Source organism: Podarcis gaigeae (assembly GCF_964106915.1).
Source record: "Podarcis gaigeae genome assembly, chromosome: 11".
Classification (NCBI taxonomy): Eukaryota; Metazoa; Chordata; class Lepidosauria; order Squamata; family Lacertidae; genus Podarcis; species Podarcis gaigeae.
The window spans coordinates 23,570,178-23,584,086 of NC_139687.1; the positions used below are offsets into that span (position 1 = coordinate 23,570,178).

The following is a 13,909-nucleotide window of genomic DNA, read 5'->3' on the forward strand; positions in this document are numbered from 1 at the left end:
ATTTCAACTGGATCAAAGAGAGGAACAAATTCTGCTTGCAAAATATTTTTGGTCAGCTTGCAAATTAGTCTTGACTGTGCCATATTAAGAAGAATCTCATTAATTGGACATTAAAATTAATCTTTATCTTACATGAGAACATCTCTGTCACTTTTCTCGACACCTAAACTTCAGCATTTTAAAAAATTACAAGAATGCCTTGGCCTCAATTAAAACCAGGGAGGAAATAACTAAAATCTTCCTTAAGTCAATAAATTGGATTAAATTTCCAGTCTGTTACGGTTTAAGTTCAGACATATCCACTTTATATGCATATTGATAATTTAAAACTAAATCCAGCAGTTATTCTGCTCTCCTTCCTGCAGTTATTTCACTGATCTTCTTGAACCACCTTCCGAATTCCAGACTGTGTATATACCATTTCTATTACTGCTTTCCTGGATGAATGGTGAAAAGAGGACTAATGTAGGGTGGAGGGGAGGACACAAACCATATGAGGACTGGATCAAGCCCAAATAACTTAATTCCTTCCCGCCTTGTGCCACTCAGATCTCACTCACACTCCGGATGCTAAGGTAAGCGAAAGCAAACAATCCAGTGCTTAATGTCACATCTAAATTTGGACAGGATATTAGCAGCACTGTAGGCAGGCCAAGCAAGAAATAGATAATGCTCAAAACTGAGTGTCAGACAGCCAGGCTGACATAAACCTCAAGAATCATAAAGCAACCTTCCTAGCTCCACCTTAACCTGAGAAGCCTGGCAAAGGCTCAAGCCACACTCAATGCCACTCATACCATAAGAGCATCACTGTGCTCTGCCAATACCATGCACTCTGCTTTCTTTTCCAAAATTCCACGCACTCTGTGCTGTGCAAGGTCCACATGGTGGCATGCAACAATATCACACACTGTGGACAAAACCTGCAAGAAAAACTAAGACCATTATTTGTCCAACCTGCTGCACTTTTTATTGAAAACCAGCTGAAGGGCCAAAATATGCAGGATATAAAATGTTTTAAAACAGGGATGGCTTTGTATTCCCTTTGTATGTCAGAACTGGACTGAAGTACAAAGAGTACAGCGAAGAGCATGTTTATTGTCAGCTTCAGTGTTCTAAGCGCTGCAGTTTTACTTCTTTTTTATTTTTGTAACAAAGCTAAAGACAGGTGCACACAGGTTCTATATTTCAATAAAAGATGAAGGAAGAGATTCCTCTTTTGCTGTAAAATGGTTTCACAAAATGTTCCAATTATAACTATTGCTATCACCTGTTGCTAATGTTTAATATAGTACAAGGTTGTGTGCAGTATGTCAGGCCACAAAGACCATTATAGAATTCCATTACACAAGTTCAATTTGTACAAGAAAGAATGCTTGTAAAACTGTTCTAGCTATCAAGCTTGTGAACAACCACACAAAGAGTGTGCAATGCACCTACTGAAAGCCAATTTCACTTCCCATCTGAGGGGCTTTGCGTTTGTGTATTTCCCCCCCACTGCCAAAAGGGAGACCAAGTCTCAGGATGCTGATAGGTATTTACGGATAACCCATCACAGTTCAGCCGAAAGGGTCTTTTTCAGGGGCTTTATATACCTGCAGAGATATCTGGAGATTATCATTTTAGTTACTGCTTTGAGTTATTGAAAATATTTTCAATAGTACATAACGCTCTTAGTCAAGGCCTTTTGAATGAAATGCGCTGGGCTACCAATAAATATTTATCAGCATCCTGACACGTGCTCTCTTTTTTGGCAGTTTGTTTTGATGGATAATTTCTGGGGTTTGTTCTGATTTTGCCCATTAAAACACTAACCCATGTGTGCAAGTTGCAGATTCATACCACAATAGTATGAGGGCAAGTTAATTTGTTGAAGAAGCCTGCACATTGAACCAATACCAAGTAAAGGCTGTCATAGACAGAAAAACAGAAAGAACACGATGTTAAACTTTCCAAGTTACAAACACAATGGGTGTGTTCACAAGCCACAGTAAACCAGATGACTCCTGTTTTGCTCCTCCTCACTAGTGAACTGGAGCACTGGAGCAGCAAACCACAATCCTGGCTTAGCATTGCACCCAAACTGGATTATCGTGGTTCGTTTCACTCAAGCAAACTAGGATTGGTAAGCCAAGAACAAACTTTCTGATCATGGTTTGTTTGGAGTAAAACAAACCACAATCTCGGTTCAGATGCAACTATAAGCCAAGAGTTGAGGTTTGGAGTGAAGTGGGAGCAATCTGCACATTCATGCCCAACCATTCATTGTGGCTTGCTGTGACATTAGAATGTAATCAGTGGAACTGCAAGTCTGGAGTACTGTTTATTCTAGTTCCTATTTCTGCCTCCCTAACAAGGGCAATCCTATACATGTCTACTCAGAAATACACCATACTGAATTCAATGGGATTTGTTCCCATATAAGTGGGTGTAGGGTTGCAGCCTAATGCTTCTAAATTTTGCACTTGTCCCCAAAAGATGTTAGGTTCTAATGGAAACCAGATACAGACAGAATCTATTTTTACTGTTGATAAATGTTCAAATGCCATTTAGCTAGCATTCAACATCCAAGCCTATTTATTTGTATCCTGATTTTCTAGTTCAAAACCTGAACTCAAGGGGGCAACATTAAACTTGAAGTATATTAAACACACACACAGAGAGAGAGAGAGAGGGGGGGGGGCCCGCATCCCTACACAAAAGGAAAGCAGCCTGCAAAATAAATCCATATCTATGGGGAGGGAAACATGCCAAAACAAAAATATTTTCATGTAATGGCAGAATGCCATCAGATAAGAACAAGGACCAAGAGGACCTCCCAAGGTAAAGAACTCTATGATTCCTGCCATCCATGCCTAAGATGGGACAGAACACAGAAGAGAGTACATATTTATTACAAAAACTATTTCTGAAATAACTAGACAGCAGTTCATTCAACTTCCGGTTAAAGGGTTAATTCAGTTTGCTGCCCATTACAAGAATCCAATCTGTTATATTTTGTCATCATGAAGATCCTGAAGACATAAGAATTGATGGGGTCATAGGAGCTGAAGGCTCATGCTGGCAGCCCCCCAGGTGTGCACACACCTGCAGGTGTGCCCTCACTGGCACCTCCTCATCTCATCCCTGTTGTGACAAGGATCCCAAGGAGGATGCCAATGCCTCTGCCACCCCACCCCTCACAAGCTACTACCATCATGGGGAAACTCTTGAAACGTGCTGTCAGATCATGTCAAACCACTCCTACTGCCAGAGGTTGCTGCATCACATGAAATTAGCAAAGTCTGCTCCTGAAAGTGAGCAGATCAACATATTAGCTTTGGCTCAATGCAGACAACAGACAACAACTGAAGAATGTGTGTACATATTTGGCAAAACAGGCTGCAACTTCAAAAATGTGTCCACAAAAATGTTGCCTATAACTTAGTAGCTTTCTGTAACTCCTTTGAAGAGTATGTTTATGAATTTCTGAATAATCAAGACGTTTCCCTTTCAAAAATATCCTGTTAGAAGTGATTGGTCTAGAGACGTTTAAAGTATTGCTGTCATAACTGCTACATTATTCCAAACTAATCATTTAAATACTTCACTTGTTTGTACTTCTGAGGCCTTTATTAAAAATGCCGGTTATAGCACCACACTGGGAAGTTAATACAATTACTTGAGACCATTACTTCAAAACCCTTTTTTCAAAGTCACTCCTTCTGTCCAACATCCCTAGTAAGATAAGCACATTAGTTGAACATTAAAATGCACTGATTTGTGTCCTTATCAAAAGATTCAGATAACTCTGCAAAAGACACTCATACTTGTGATTATTTGTTGACATGCTGTATTTCTGTTTTTGAATAAAGTAGTAATGGGTGATTCCTAGGTGACCAATGTAACATTTGCCAGCTTCCTTAAATAATATTAGCTAAAACACAAAATATTATGTTTGTTACTTGGATGAGTGTATTCTCTAAAAGCATAAATTAAATAAAATCCATCTGAAGCAATATATACAAAGTATCATGAGCAAGTGTCAAACATGGTAATTTTTATTGGAAACTGTGGGAATGGGGTTTTCTGACAAATGACATGTGATCAATGTAGTATTTCATTGATAGGCACCCACAAATATATGACTCCAGAGTAAGACTTTCTATGTTACTATGCATTCACAAGTTGGAGGTCAGCATCAAGTCAATGTGTGAAGTTGAAATACCCACAGGATTTGTTTATGTCTTCTTTTTAATTTTCAAATTTTATTTTTCAACATAAAAACATAGAAAGTTACCAGAAAGATACTTATACAATAATAGCAAGTGCAATTCTACATAGATATATTAAGCTAAACACATAATTTAGAAGGACCATATTTCTTTTTTAGGTGCAGCTAAGGAGTTGTGCAGATCAACATTTGAAATATAAGAGACTGTAGAAAAAGCTCAAACAGTTGCTAGGGACAAGAGAGGCTGTCTAGGATTGCCTGTGGGATGGGATACAGCTGTATTCCACGATGATTCCAACTACGTATCTAGCCAATTACCGTATTTTTCGCCCCATAAGACGCACTTTTTCCCCTCCAAAAATGAAGGGGAAATCTGGGTGCGTCCTATGGGGCGAATGCAGGCGTTCACTGAAGCTTGGAGAGCGAGAGGGGTGGGTGCGCACCGACCCCTCTTGCTCTCCAGGCTTCAGGAAGACATCCGCAGCCTGGGCAGCCCTGCAGGAGGTCAGGCAGGGATGTCTAGGCTGCGGATAGCAGCCTGCTTCCTGGAGCGTCGGGCGCCCTGAAAGCAGAGCGCCCGGCGCTTCGGGAGCACATCCGCAGCCTGGGCAGCCCTGCAGGAGGTCCAGCAGGGCTGTCTAGGCTGCGGATAGCAGCCTGCTTCCTGGAGCGTCGGGCGCCCTGAAAGCAGAGCGCCCGGCGCTTCGGGAGCGCATCCGCAGCCCGGGCAGCCCTGCAGGAGGTCCGGCAGGGATGTCTAGGCTGCGGATAGCAGTCTGCTTCCTGGAGCGTCGGGCGCCCTGAAAGCAGAGCACCCAGCGCTTCGGGAGCGCATCCGCGGCCCGGGCAGCCCTGCAGGAGGTCCAGCAGGGCTGTCTAGGCTGCGGATAGCAGCCTGCTTCCCGGAGCGTCGGGCGCCCTGAAGCAGAGCGCCCCGCGCGCCGGACAGACATCCGCAGCCTGGGGAGCCCTGCAGGGGTTCCCCGCAGGGTTCCCCACGCTGCGGATAGCAGCCTGCCTCCCGGCGGGTGGGGCGCCCTGAAGCAGAGCGCCCTGCGCGCCGGACAGACATCCGCAGCGTGGGGAGTCCTGCAGGGGTTCCCCGCAGGGTTCCCCACGCTGCGGATAGCTGCCTGCCACCCGGCGGGCGGGGCGCCCTGAAGCAGAGCTTTTTTTTTTTTTTCCTTTATTTCCCCCCCAAAAAACTAGGTGCGTCCTATGGGACGGAGCGTCCTATGGGACGAAAAATACGGTACTTAGCCACTAATTTTTCCTGTTTCTATTAAGGTCTTATTACACATGTTGTTTTGAGTCTTTCATGAAAGGGTCACAGCAGATACAAATGGTAGTACTATTTATCATTAAGAACCTACCTTTAGAGAGAGCTTCCTTATACTTCTCTTTTGCAGAATTTACTTCCTTAATTAATTGTCTATAAGTAGATTTTAATTTTTCTAATTCTGTTTTTGTAACCTAGCAAGAAAAAACAAACAAACCAACAAGAGATGTGTGAGGACGCTCTTTGGAGAGAAAAAAGGTGTTTCAGCCACATGCTAAAAGGATGCACAGTCTGTCCTACACAATCAGACACAGCAATTCACACTCAAACATTACTATTCCTTAAGTGGAGCACTACCAAGCAGAAGTATTGGGGCAGCTTCAACAGACTAGCATTTGAGCTGAACCTTAGATTATATTTTTCAGAGAATAAGCCGCAGGGATACTATTTAAATATTGATTAGTTCAAATTATTATTCTATTCCAGAAAATTGTTCAATATAAGGTAACATTCTTTCAGAAATCCACCAATGCCTTTAATCACATAGCAGCGATGGGTGATTTGGATTGCTAAATTTCCGCTACAAACTAAATAAATCAGAATAATGATTGAATGAGATACCTTGAACATCTCTGCCTCAATTTGCTGGTAAACACCTATGTAACTCTTCTTGATTTGCTGCTTATCTTTGATCATCATGGTAAGTCTATGTAATGGCCCAGCATTCAAGTCTTCTGCATGTGTTTTCATGATCTTGCTAAGCTGTTCTGTTTGCTGCACAATCAGCAGCCAGGACTTGAGAAAACAAGAGATGAGAGCTTATTTGTTATTGTCTTAAAAAAAAAATTAATTGTCTGAGTTTAGATTTATTTATTTTTTACAGTAGTATGTACTACTAGAAACATAGCAATAAAGATCACTGTACAGTAGGAATATAAACATCTGACTGCATTTGTGGATTCTACACACAGAATTGTCACCTGACAATACAATTATACACAAAATTGGTGTCATATTGCAAACACTTACCAGTTTCAGGAAATAAACACATTGAAAGGAAATCATTCTACTACTGAGTAAATGAATTACTGGAAGGTTTGAAGTACAGTTTAGATTTAGAAAAAGACAGTGGGCACAATAGGCTACATTCACAGCATAATTCTATGCATGTTTACTCAGATGTATATCCTACTGAGTCCAACAGGACTTACTCTAAGGTAAATGGGTACAGGACTGCAGCCTCAAACTACAGAATAAAACTATTATGAAACAGAATTGAAATTGGCCTGATACATGTTTTGAATAGAAAATAAGAACTTTTTTTCCCTCCCAAGAATCTTTGGATCATAAAATGATTTATCTATTAATTTAATAAAACTGTAATTGAAGAACAGAGATTGCAAAAGGGATAATAAATAAAACCTGCAGCAAGTGCCATTAATGTTCCAAATAGACCCCCAAAGGTAGCTGAACAGAAAAGGCGAAGGAGATATTATAATGAAACTATCATTCTTACAGGGAAAAGAAGCCACACTACTAATGCTCAACTTTGAGTGTAACTAAAAGTACTTCTATTTATCCACTGAACTGATTTATATTGCTAATAAACCCAACTAAAGCAATGTGCAGTTCTTATTCCAATGCATATTATTAACATGTTATTTCATTTTACGTTTTTGTGAGCTGCATTTCATTAATGCCTTGAGAAGATGAATCTGAATTAGAAAAAAAACCACAAGCAGATGTCAAGATAAACCAGCCTACTCTGTTAGTAGCTCAAGTACACAGGTACCAACATAATTCAATCAATGCCACAATACGTACAGCATACCTGCAAACCGTGTTATATCTACTGTTTTTAGAACATTTATCCAGTAACGTAAAAGGTAACGGTGAATTTATCCTGTAAGTCGGGATGGGGGGGGGAGTTTATTAATCTCCACCCTTGCAGAATGGCAAATGTGATACAGGATGGGGAAAGCTACAGGACACAGCAAATGGAAGAGACCAGAGTGGTCCGACTACGCCATAAAAACATAAAGTAAGAATAGTCTGCTTTATCAGGCCAATGGCCTATCCTATCTAATTCATCATCCTGTTCTCACAATGGCCAACTAGCTGACGGTAGAAGTCCCGTAAGCAGGACATGAATGTAGCAACACACTGCCCACCTGTGATTTCTAACAACTGATATTCAGAGATATACTGACAGTGGAGGCATAGCATAGCCCTCGTGGCTAGTAGTCACTGTAATGATTTTCCAAAGGTATGGAAAGCAGAGACTGAGAGACAACTGACAGCAAGAGAATGCAAACCCATTGCTCTGGGCTACAGTGAGGATGTCTGTTAGGAGAGGCAGTATGAACGTCTTTCAATCCATAGAGTCTGAAATATATATATATGACTTCAGTTCAGAGATTGCCAACCTGATTAGTCTCACCTCAAAAACACCCCCCCCCCAAAAAAAACCCCTTTAGTTTAACAACACCCAAACATACATTGAAATCCTAAGGGTGGTTATATAAGTCCAGCCAGTCAATAGTACTTATCTAAGTATGATTAGGACTGCAGCCTTAAACCAGTGTTTCCCAACCTTTTTTGGGCAAAGGCACACTTGTTTCATGAAAAAAATCTCGAGGCACACCACCATTAGAAAATGTTTAAAAAATTAACTCTGTGCCTATATTGACTATATATAAAGTAACTCTCTTTAATAGGAATCAAATAAACACAAATAAAGTATTTTATAATTACTTTATTATGAAATAGTAAGTAAACAGAAATATGAAAAATTATAAAATACTTTATTCAGTGAACCTGTGAGGGCCCGCCCTTTGCGGCAGCCGATTGGCTGCCGCCGTGGGCAGTGAATATTAATGATGTATCATTTTTGTGCTTCATGCTGTGGCCACAGACATGTGATCTGATGGTGAATTTGGAGTGACCCAATGCAAAAATCCTGAGAATCCCTGTGGATCCATGTTTTGTAACCACGTTTTTGCACCATTGCAGCCCCAGGCAACAGTGGGTGTGTGATTTTGGGGGGGCAGGCTGTAGCCATGGACATGCTATGTGATCTGATGGTGAATTTGGGGTGACCCAATGCAAAGATCCTGAGGATCCATGTGGATCCATGTTTTGTAACCACATTTTTGCACCACTGCAGCCCCAGGCAACAGTGGGTGCGTGATTTTTGGAGGGCAGGCTGTAGCCATGGACATGCTATGTGATCTGTTGGTGAATTTGGGGTGACCCAATGCAAAGATCCTGAGGATCCATGTGGATCCATGCTTTTAAACCACATTTTAAGTGGGGAGGGAAGGAAAAACACAGAACGGACAAGGAGCACGAGAGGGGTGTGCAGAGAAGCAGCTGGCTAAGAATGCAGGAGAGGGGTATAACGGGGAGGGAGGAAAGGAAGGCAAAAGTTTTCCCTCACCTACTCACCCAAGCCAGCCAGCTCGCACGCTCTCTCTCTCTCCCCCCCTCCTGCCTGCTTGCCTGGAGGGGAGGGGCTTTCCCTGCTCTTTGTTCCGTTTGAGCAAGCACAGCAAGGAAACAGAGGCGGGTGGGCAGTAAGACCCTGAGGCAAGTGCGGCTTGTGCTTGCTCAGCAGCTTCTTCACGGTGCTCCGCGGAACGGTGTTCTTCATCCCGCCGGCGGCGGCTCCCTCTCTTTCCTCTCAAGCAGAGCGGCCTTCCTGCTCCAGCCGCGCCTGAGGAGTTTCGAATCTGCCGCCGCGCGCAGGGTGACGTCACGGCCGCCGCCGGGCCAATCCGCCTGCTCGGCCCCGCCTCCCTTCTTCTCGCCTCCCTCACGAGAGGAAGCGCCTCCCTCGCGCACGGCGGATGCAGCCTGAGCAGAGTCCCCTCTCGCTTAGAGCAGTGTTTCCCAAGCGGCACACGAGGCAACGTCTCGCGGCACACTAGTGTGCCGCGGAACACCGGTTGGGAAACACTGCCTTAAACATTATTACACCTCTTGGCTATAAAATTTACTATTTGCAAATCTAATACACAAAAGTGTGACCAATTCGAATTCCTCATTTTTCTTACCTTAGATACATTACTAACATAATCCAGTTGTGAAGTACTCTCTTTGTCAACCTGATTGCAAAGATTCTGTAAAGTGGATGCATATTCCTTGTCACTTTTTATTCTCATGGCCATAAATTTCTTCACCGTTTCTAGCAGCCGTAATTCCCAATCTTGCAGTTTTACCAATGCTTCATGAGAATACTTCAGGTCACTTCCAAACCCCATCTTTTATAAGGCACTAGATTTTCAAGGGCCACTAGTGAGAGATTCTTCTGGTCAACACATCTGTAGACAGAACAAGACTAATGAGAAAGATGTCAAAAAGCAGAACCTATTTATTCTATATTTCCATGGCAATGATTCTGTGTCTCACTAAGACACTTAAAACAAGAAGTAAGCTCAACTACACTCTAGAAGAGGGGCAGTTTGTGGCTTTGAAAATGTTTAAATTATCAAATTAGGTCTTCTCCAGTCCACAACCATCACCCACCCCTGCCAGCTCCTTCTACAAACATACATGGACTGACTGGAAAATGTCACCAAATGCCCCAAAACTGCTTTGTGTAAGCAGCTTGTCATCAGCAATATACTCTGAGTCCAGTTGGCTTTGAGGACAACACAAGTACACTATTCCAGAGCCATTTAGAAGTCTTTGGGCTGTTAAGACAGCCAGAACCAATAATGTTCTTAGACTACAGACTTAAAAGTATGGACCATTCACAAAGAATGGGGAAGCCAAACAGTTTGTAGCATTCAAAAATGCCAGCTGGTCAAGCTTTCTCACAACTTAGCAAAAATCAAATGTTGAGAGATGTTTCTTTAAAACATATCACAACAGACAACAAAATTTTGCAACTTCTATTGCTGGGATACTTTCAATCTTAATGAGAAACTGCTTCTCAAATTAGAGTATTTAATAAATAACATTTTTTCAAAATAATTTCATAGTTGCATAGTAATATATTCCTCACAATGTGCTACCTGCCAATATTTAGGATTTGCATGCTGTGGTTTTTAAAACAACAAACTTGTGCACAATTACATCAGCCCCAATTTATTACATATAGTTTATAAGAAGTTTAAAGCTCACTGAAAGGAGGAAGCATACAGTTAAAAGGAAGCACAAATATCTCTATCAGCAGCATGAGTGAAAAAGCTGAAGTGAAATGAGACAGGAGTTCTACTTAGGACATAACCGCTAGGACATAACCGCAAAGCATTTGCTGGGAAATTCTAATTTTTAACAACTGCTGGTAAGTGCCCTAGATAGGACATACCAGAAAAGAATGAAAATGACACAGACAGGAAGAGAACAAAATTTAAGATACGTACCTTTAAAAAAAGTTTTCTTCCCACAAATTTATTCTTCAGCACTTGTGCCGTGGTCCTTCGTCCAGCACTTTCAATTCCCTGTTCCGGTTATCCCGTCTATAGAAAACAAAAATATTGCATGATCCAGTTTGCCTACAACACTAAAGGAAACTTCATGAATCCTGAAGAAGCAGACACTGCACTATCAGGCTTCATGTCAGCAGAAAGAAATACAAGTAGTTATGCCTGATCATTCACACCAACTCCAATAAGTTTCTTCGCCAACTTTCGTCAGATTGGGAATCTTGTTGCTGAGGCCACCAACCCCCCCCCCCCCTCTGTTCTACCAGACTTGCTGCTGCTCACTGACATACCTCTGGCTCCTCCAGGAAACCTTGCTTTTTGCTCAACACACCTGCATATTCTTTGGCCTGATCACTTGCAGGGACCAAACTGTAAAATAGTAACACTCCCACCAGCTTGCAAAACCTCATAATCACAAAGATCTGCACACTGTTAACAAAGGCCCATGAAATTCACTTGCTTCCGTTTCTGTCAATATAACTATATAAGTACATAAAAACCACAGTTGCTCTGTCTCCCTGACCATAATAGTTCATATCCTTTACAACTGACTGTCAAATATTGAAGTCAATAGCATTGAGCATTGTGCCAGAATTCTATACGTAGTAGACAAAAAGAGCAAACAATATAAATCCAAAATGTACATTCCTGAAACTGGCAGGAAAAAACCCCACATTTCTCAGCAGACTCAGTGTTGACCAGGGATGAAACACAAACAGTATAAAGCAGGTTCTTCAGTGTTTGGAAGTGCCCCATCTGTATAACCCATGACAAAAGTACGGTACCTTTGCTAAAGACTCCTACGTAAATTTAGCAGGCATGGAGCAAGAGAAGAGGTCTTCTTATGAATCAGTAACTGGTTTAGAAACAGAACGGAGAAAGTAGGAATAAACGACTGGTTCTTTCAATGCAGGGACATAGAAAGCACAATCCTGCAAGGATCAGTATTGTGATCTGTGCCTTTTTGGCTTCTTCCCTGAATGATTTAGAGCTTGGGTTGAGGAGTGAGATAGCCAAGTTTGCTAATGATGCCCAATTGTCCAATATGATTAAAACAAAAAGTTGCAGTTGGCAAAGGGCACTTCTAGCCACTGAGGCTACCTGAGCCTCCAGTGGCAGATCTGGACTTCATTGACCCCATTTATCTGTACTGGCAATAGAATTGCATGTTTTAACGTCTCATGATATTGCATTGTTTTTATGGTTACCAGTATTTGAACTTCTTTGTGATCACCAGATTCCTCTTATGGTTAGAATACTTTGTATAACACAGTATTGTGATTATTAACCCAGAACAAATAAAACATTTCATTCTTCCTGATGTCAACAAAGATGGATTTAGTTGCCACTTACAACTGCACAAAACAGAAATGGCAGCAACAAATGAAAATGTTTGCTTCAATAAATAATAAAACAAAATAGTGTCTGAACAATTAGACTTCAAGTATTATTGGAGAAATTAACCCCTATAACATATGATCAAAACAGTGGATTGCTACAATTCTACAAAATGATGAATTAATTTTTTTAAGTACTATAGTGACAGATAAGGGCAAAGGCCCATTTTTTGTCAATACTCAAGAACACACTCTTCTATTCTCAGTTTTATGCAACCTGGCTTCTAATAATTCAGATTTGACTATGCATATAAACTGCCCTATATTTAAAGTTCTAACGTAAAGGTTCTTGTCATAATCTCTTCTAGTCACTCATATTTTTCCTAGATGAAGTGGCATGAATAAACTGCTAACTAACAAAGCATCATCTTATACATTAAAAATGCTATAGGTGTAACTGTTCTCTTGTTCACAATTTGGGTGTAGCAGTCAATCAACATAAGCACCCATAAATATACATAATGTACTCTAGAATACCGTTATTACATCCTCAACAACTAAGTCAGAAGTTTGAAATGTCAAACTATGATAGTCTATAAAAACTGCCTGCTATTGCTTTTATAGACTACTTGGCATGGATCCTGACTTTGCTCCTTTCAGTAGGAGCATTCCCTGAGTAGAAGACCCCATTTCAATTCAAGCCTCTATGCTGCTGTTGTGGAGTCACTGTGCCTTTTATGATCCAGATGCATAATGGAGCACTATCCCAGCACTGTACAGTATGTTGTAAGGTTGTGTGATCAAATAAAAGTCCCATTATCAGAGTTATTTGAAAGTGTCAACAAGTACGGTATATGGATAGAGATGAATACTTGAGACTTGCAACAAGTTTTTGACAAGGTACCTAATTAGATTCCTGTCTAAACCTAAGCCATGAAATAAGAGGCAATGTGGAATAATACATTTGTTTGATTTATTCTCGTTTTATGGCATCAATTTAGCTGTTGATTCCAAAGTGTTATTCTTTAAATGCTATCTCTACTTTGGGGAGTGGGGTTGGGTTGGTAATGATGTTATTGTTTATTTAGTTCTGCTATATCTGAAAATCAATAAAATATGGTTTAAAATAGAGAAGAGGTCCTCTGTGGATCAAGAATTGGTTAAGCAGCAGGAAACAGAATAGGAATAAATAGGTAGATCTCCCAATGGAAGGATGTAGAATGTGGAGCCCCACAAGCATCAGTATTGGGACCTGTGCTTTTTAACTTGCTCATAAACAATAGGACAAGTTAGGTGTCCTAGTCTGCTGATGATACTAATCAGCACCCTTAACAAACTATAGTTCCCTGGAGTCTTTGGCAGACACCACGACTATTTGAAATGGTATGATACTGCTTTAAACGTATAGTGCAGATACAGCCTTAGCTTAGAAGCAGAGATATGAAATAACCTTTTGTCTGTCCATGCAGTTCCTTTGCTCCTCCCTTCTCACAAGCCACAATTAAACCAGGAAGTCTCTAATTAAACCAAAACTTCCCCATTTCATTCAAACCAGGAAACTATAGTTACCTGCTTCAGCTAAAGCTGGGAACATACACCAGCTTCAAACTATGATGTGAGAAGCAAAGGGCACCTTGAACTGTCCTAA

General features: G+C 41.1%; 1 protein-coding gene across 6 annotated transcripts in view; it reads right to left on the reverse strand.

Annotated features, from left to right (window-relative positions):
* The window catches only part of FER (FER tyrosine kinase), a 155,139-nt gene that overhangs the window by 134,695 nt on the left and 6,535 nt on the right, over nucleotides 1–13,909 (reverse strand). For all 6 annotated transcript variants that reach the window (XR_014556076.1, XR_014556077.1, XM_083702297.1 and 3 more), the window contains exons 2-5: nucleotides 10,862–10,957; nucleotides 9,548–9,814; nucleotides 6,114–6,287; nucleotides 5,587–5,686 (exon numbers count right to left, since the gene is read on the reverse strand). Coding sequence is in view for 4 of the 6 variants with exons in the window: in XM_083702297.1 (XP_083558423.1) it covers nucleotides 5,587–5,686; nucleotides 6,114–6,287; nucleotides 9,548–9,754 (481 nt within the window). In the remaining 2 variants the exon portion in view is untranslated. The remainder of the gene's footprint in view (nucleotides 1–5,586; nucleotides 5,687–6,113; nucleotides 6,288–9,547; nucleotides 9,815–10,861; nucleotides 10,958–13,909) is intronic.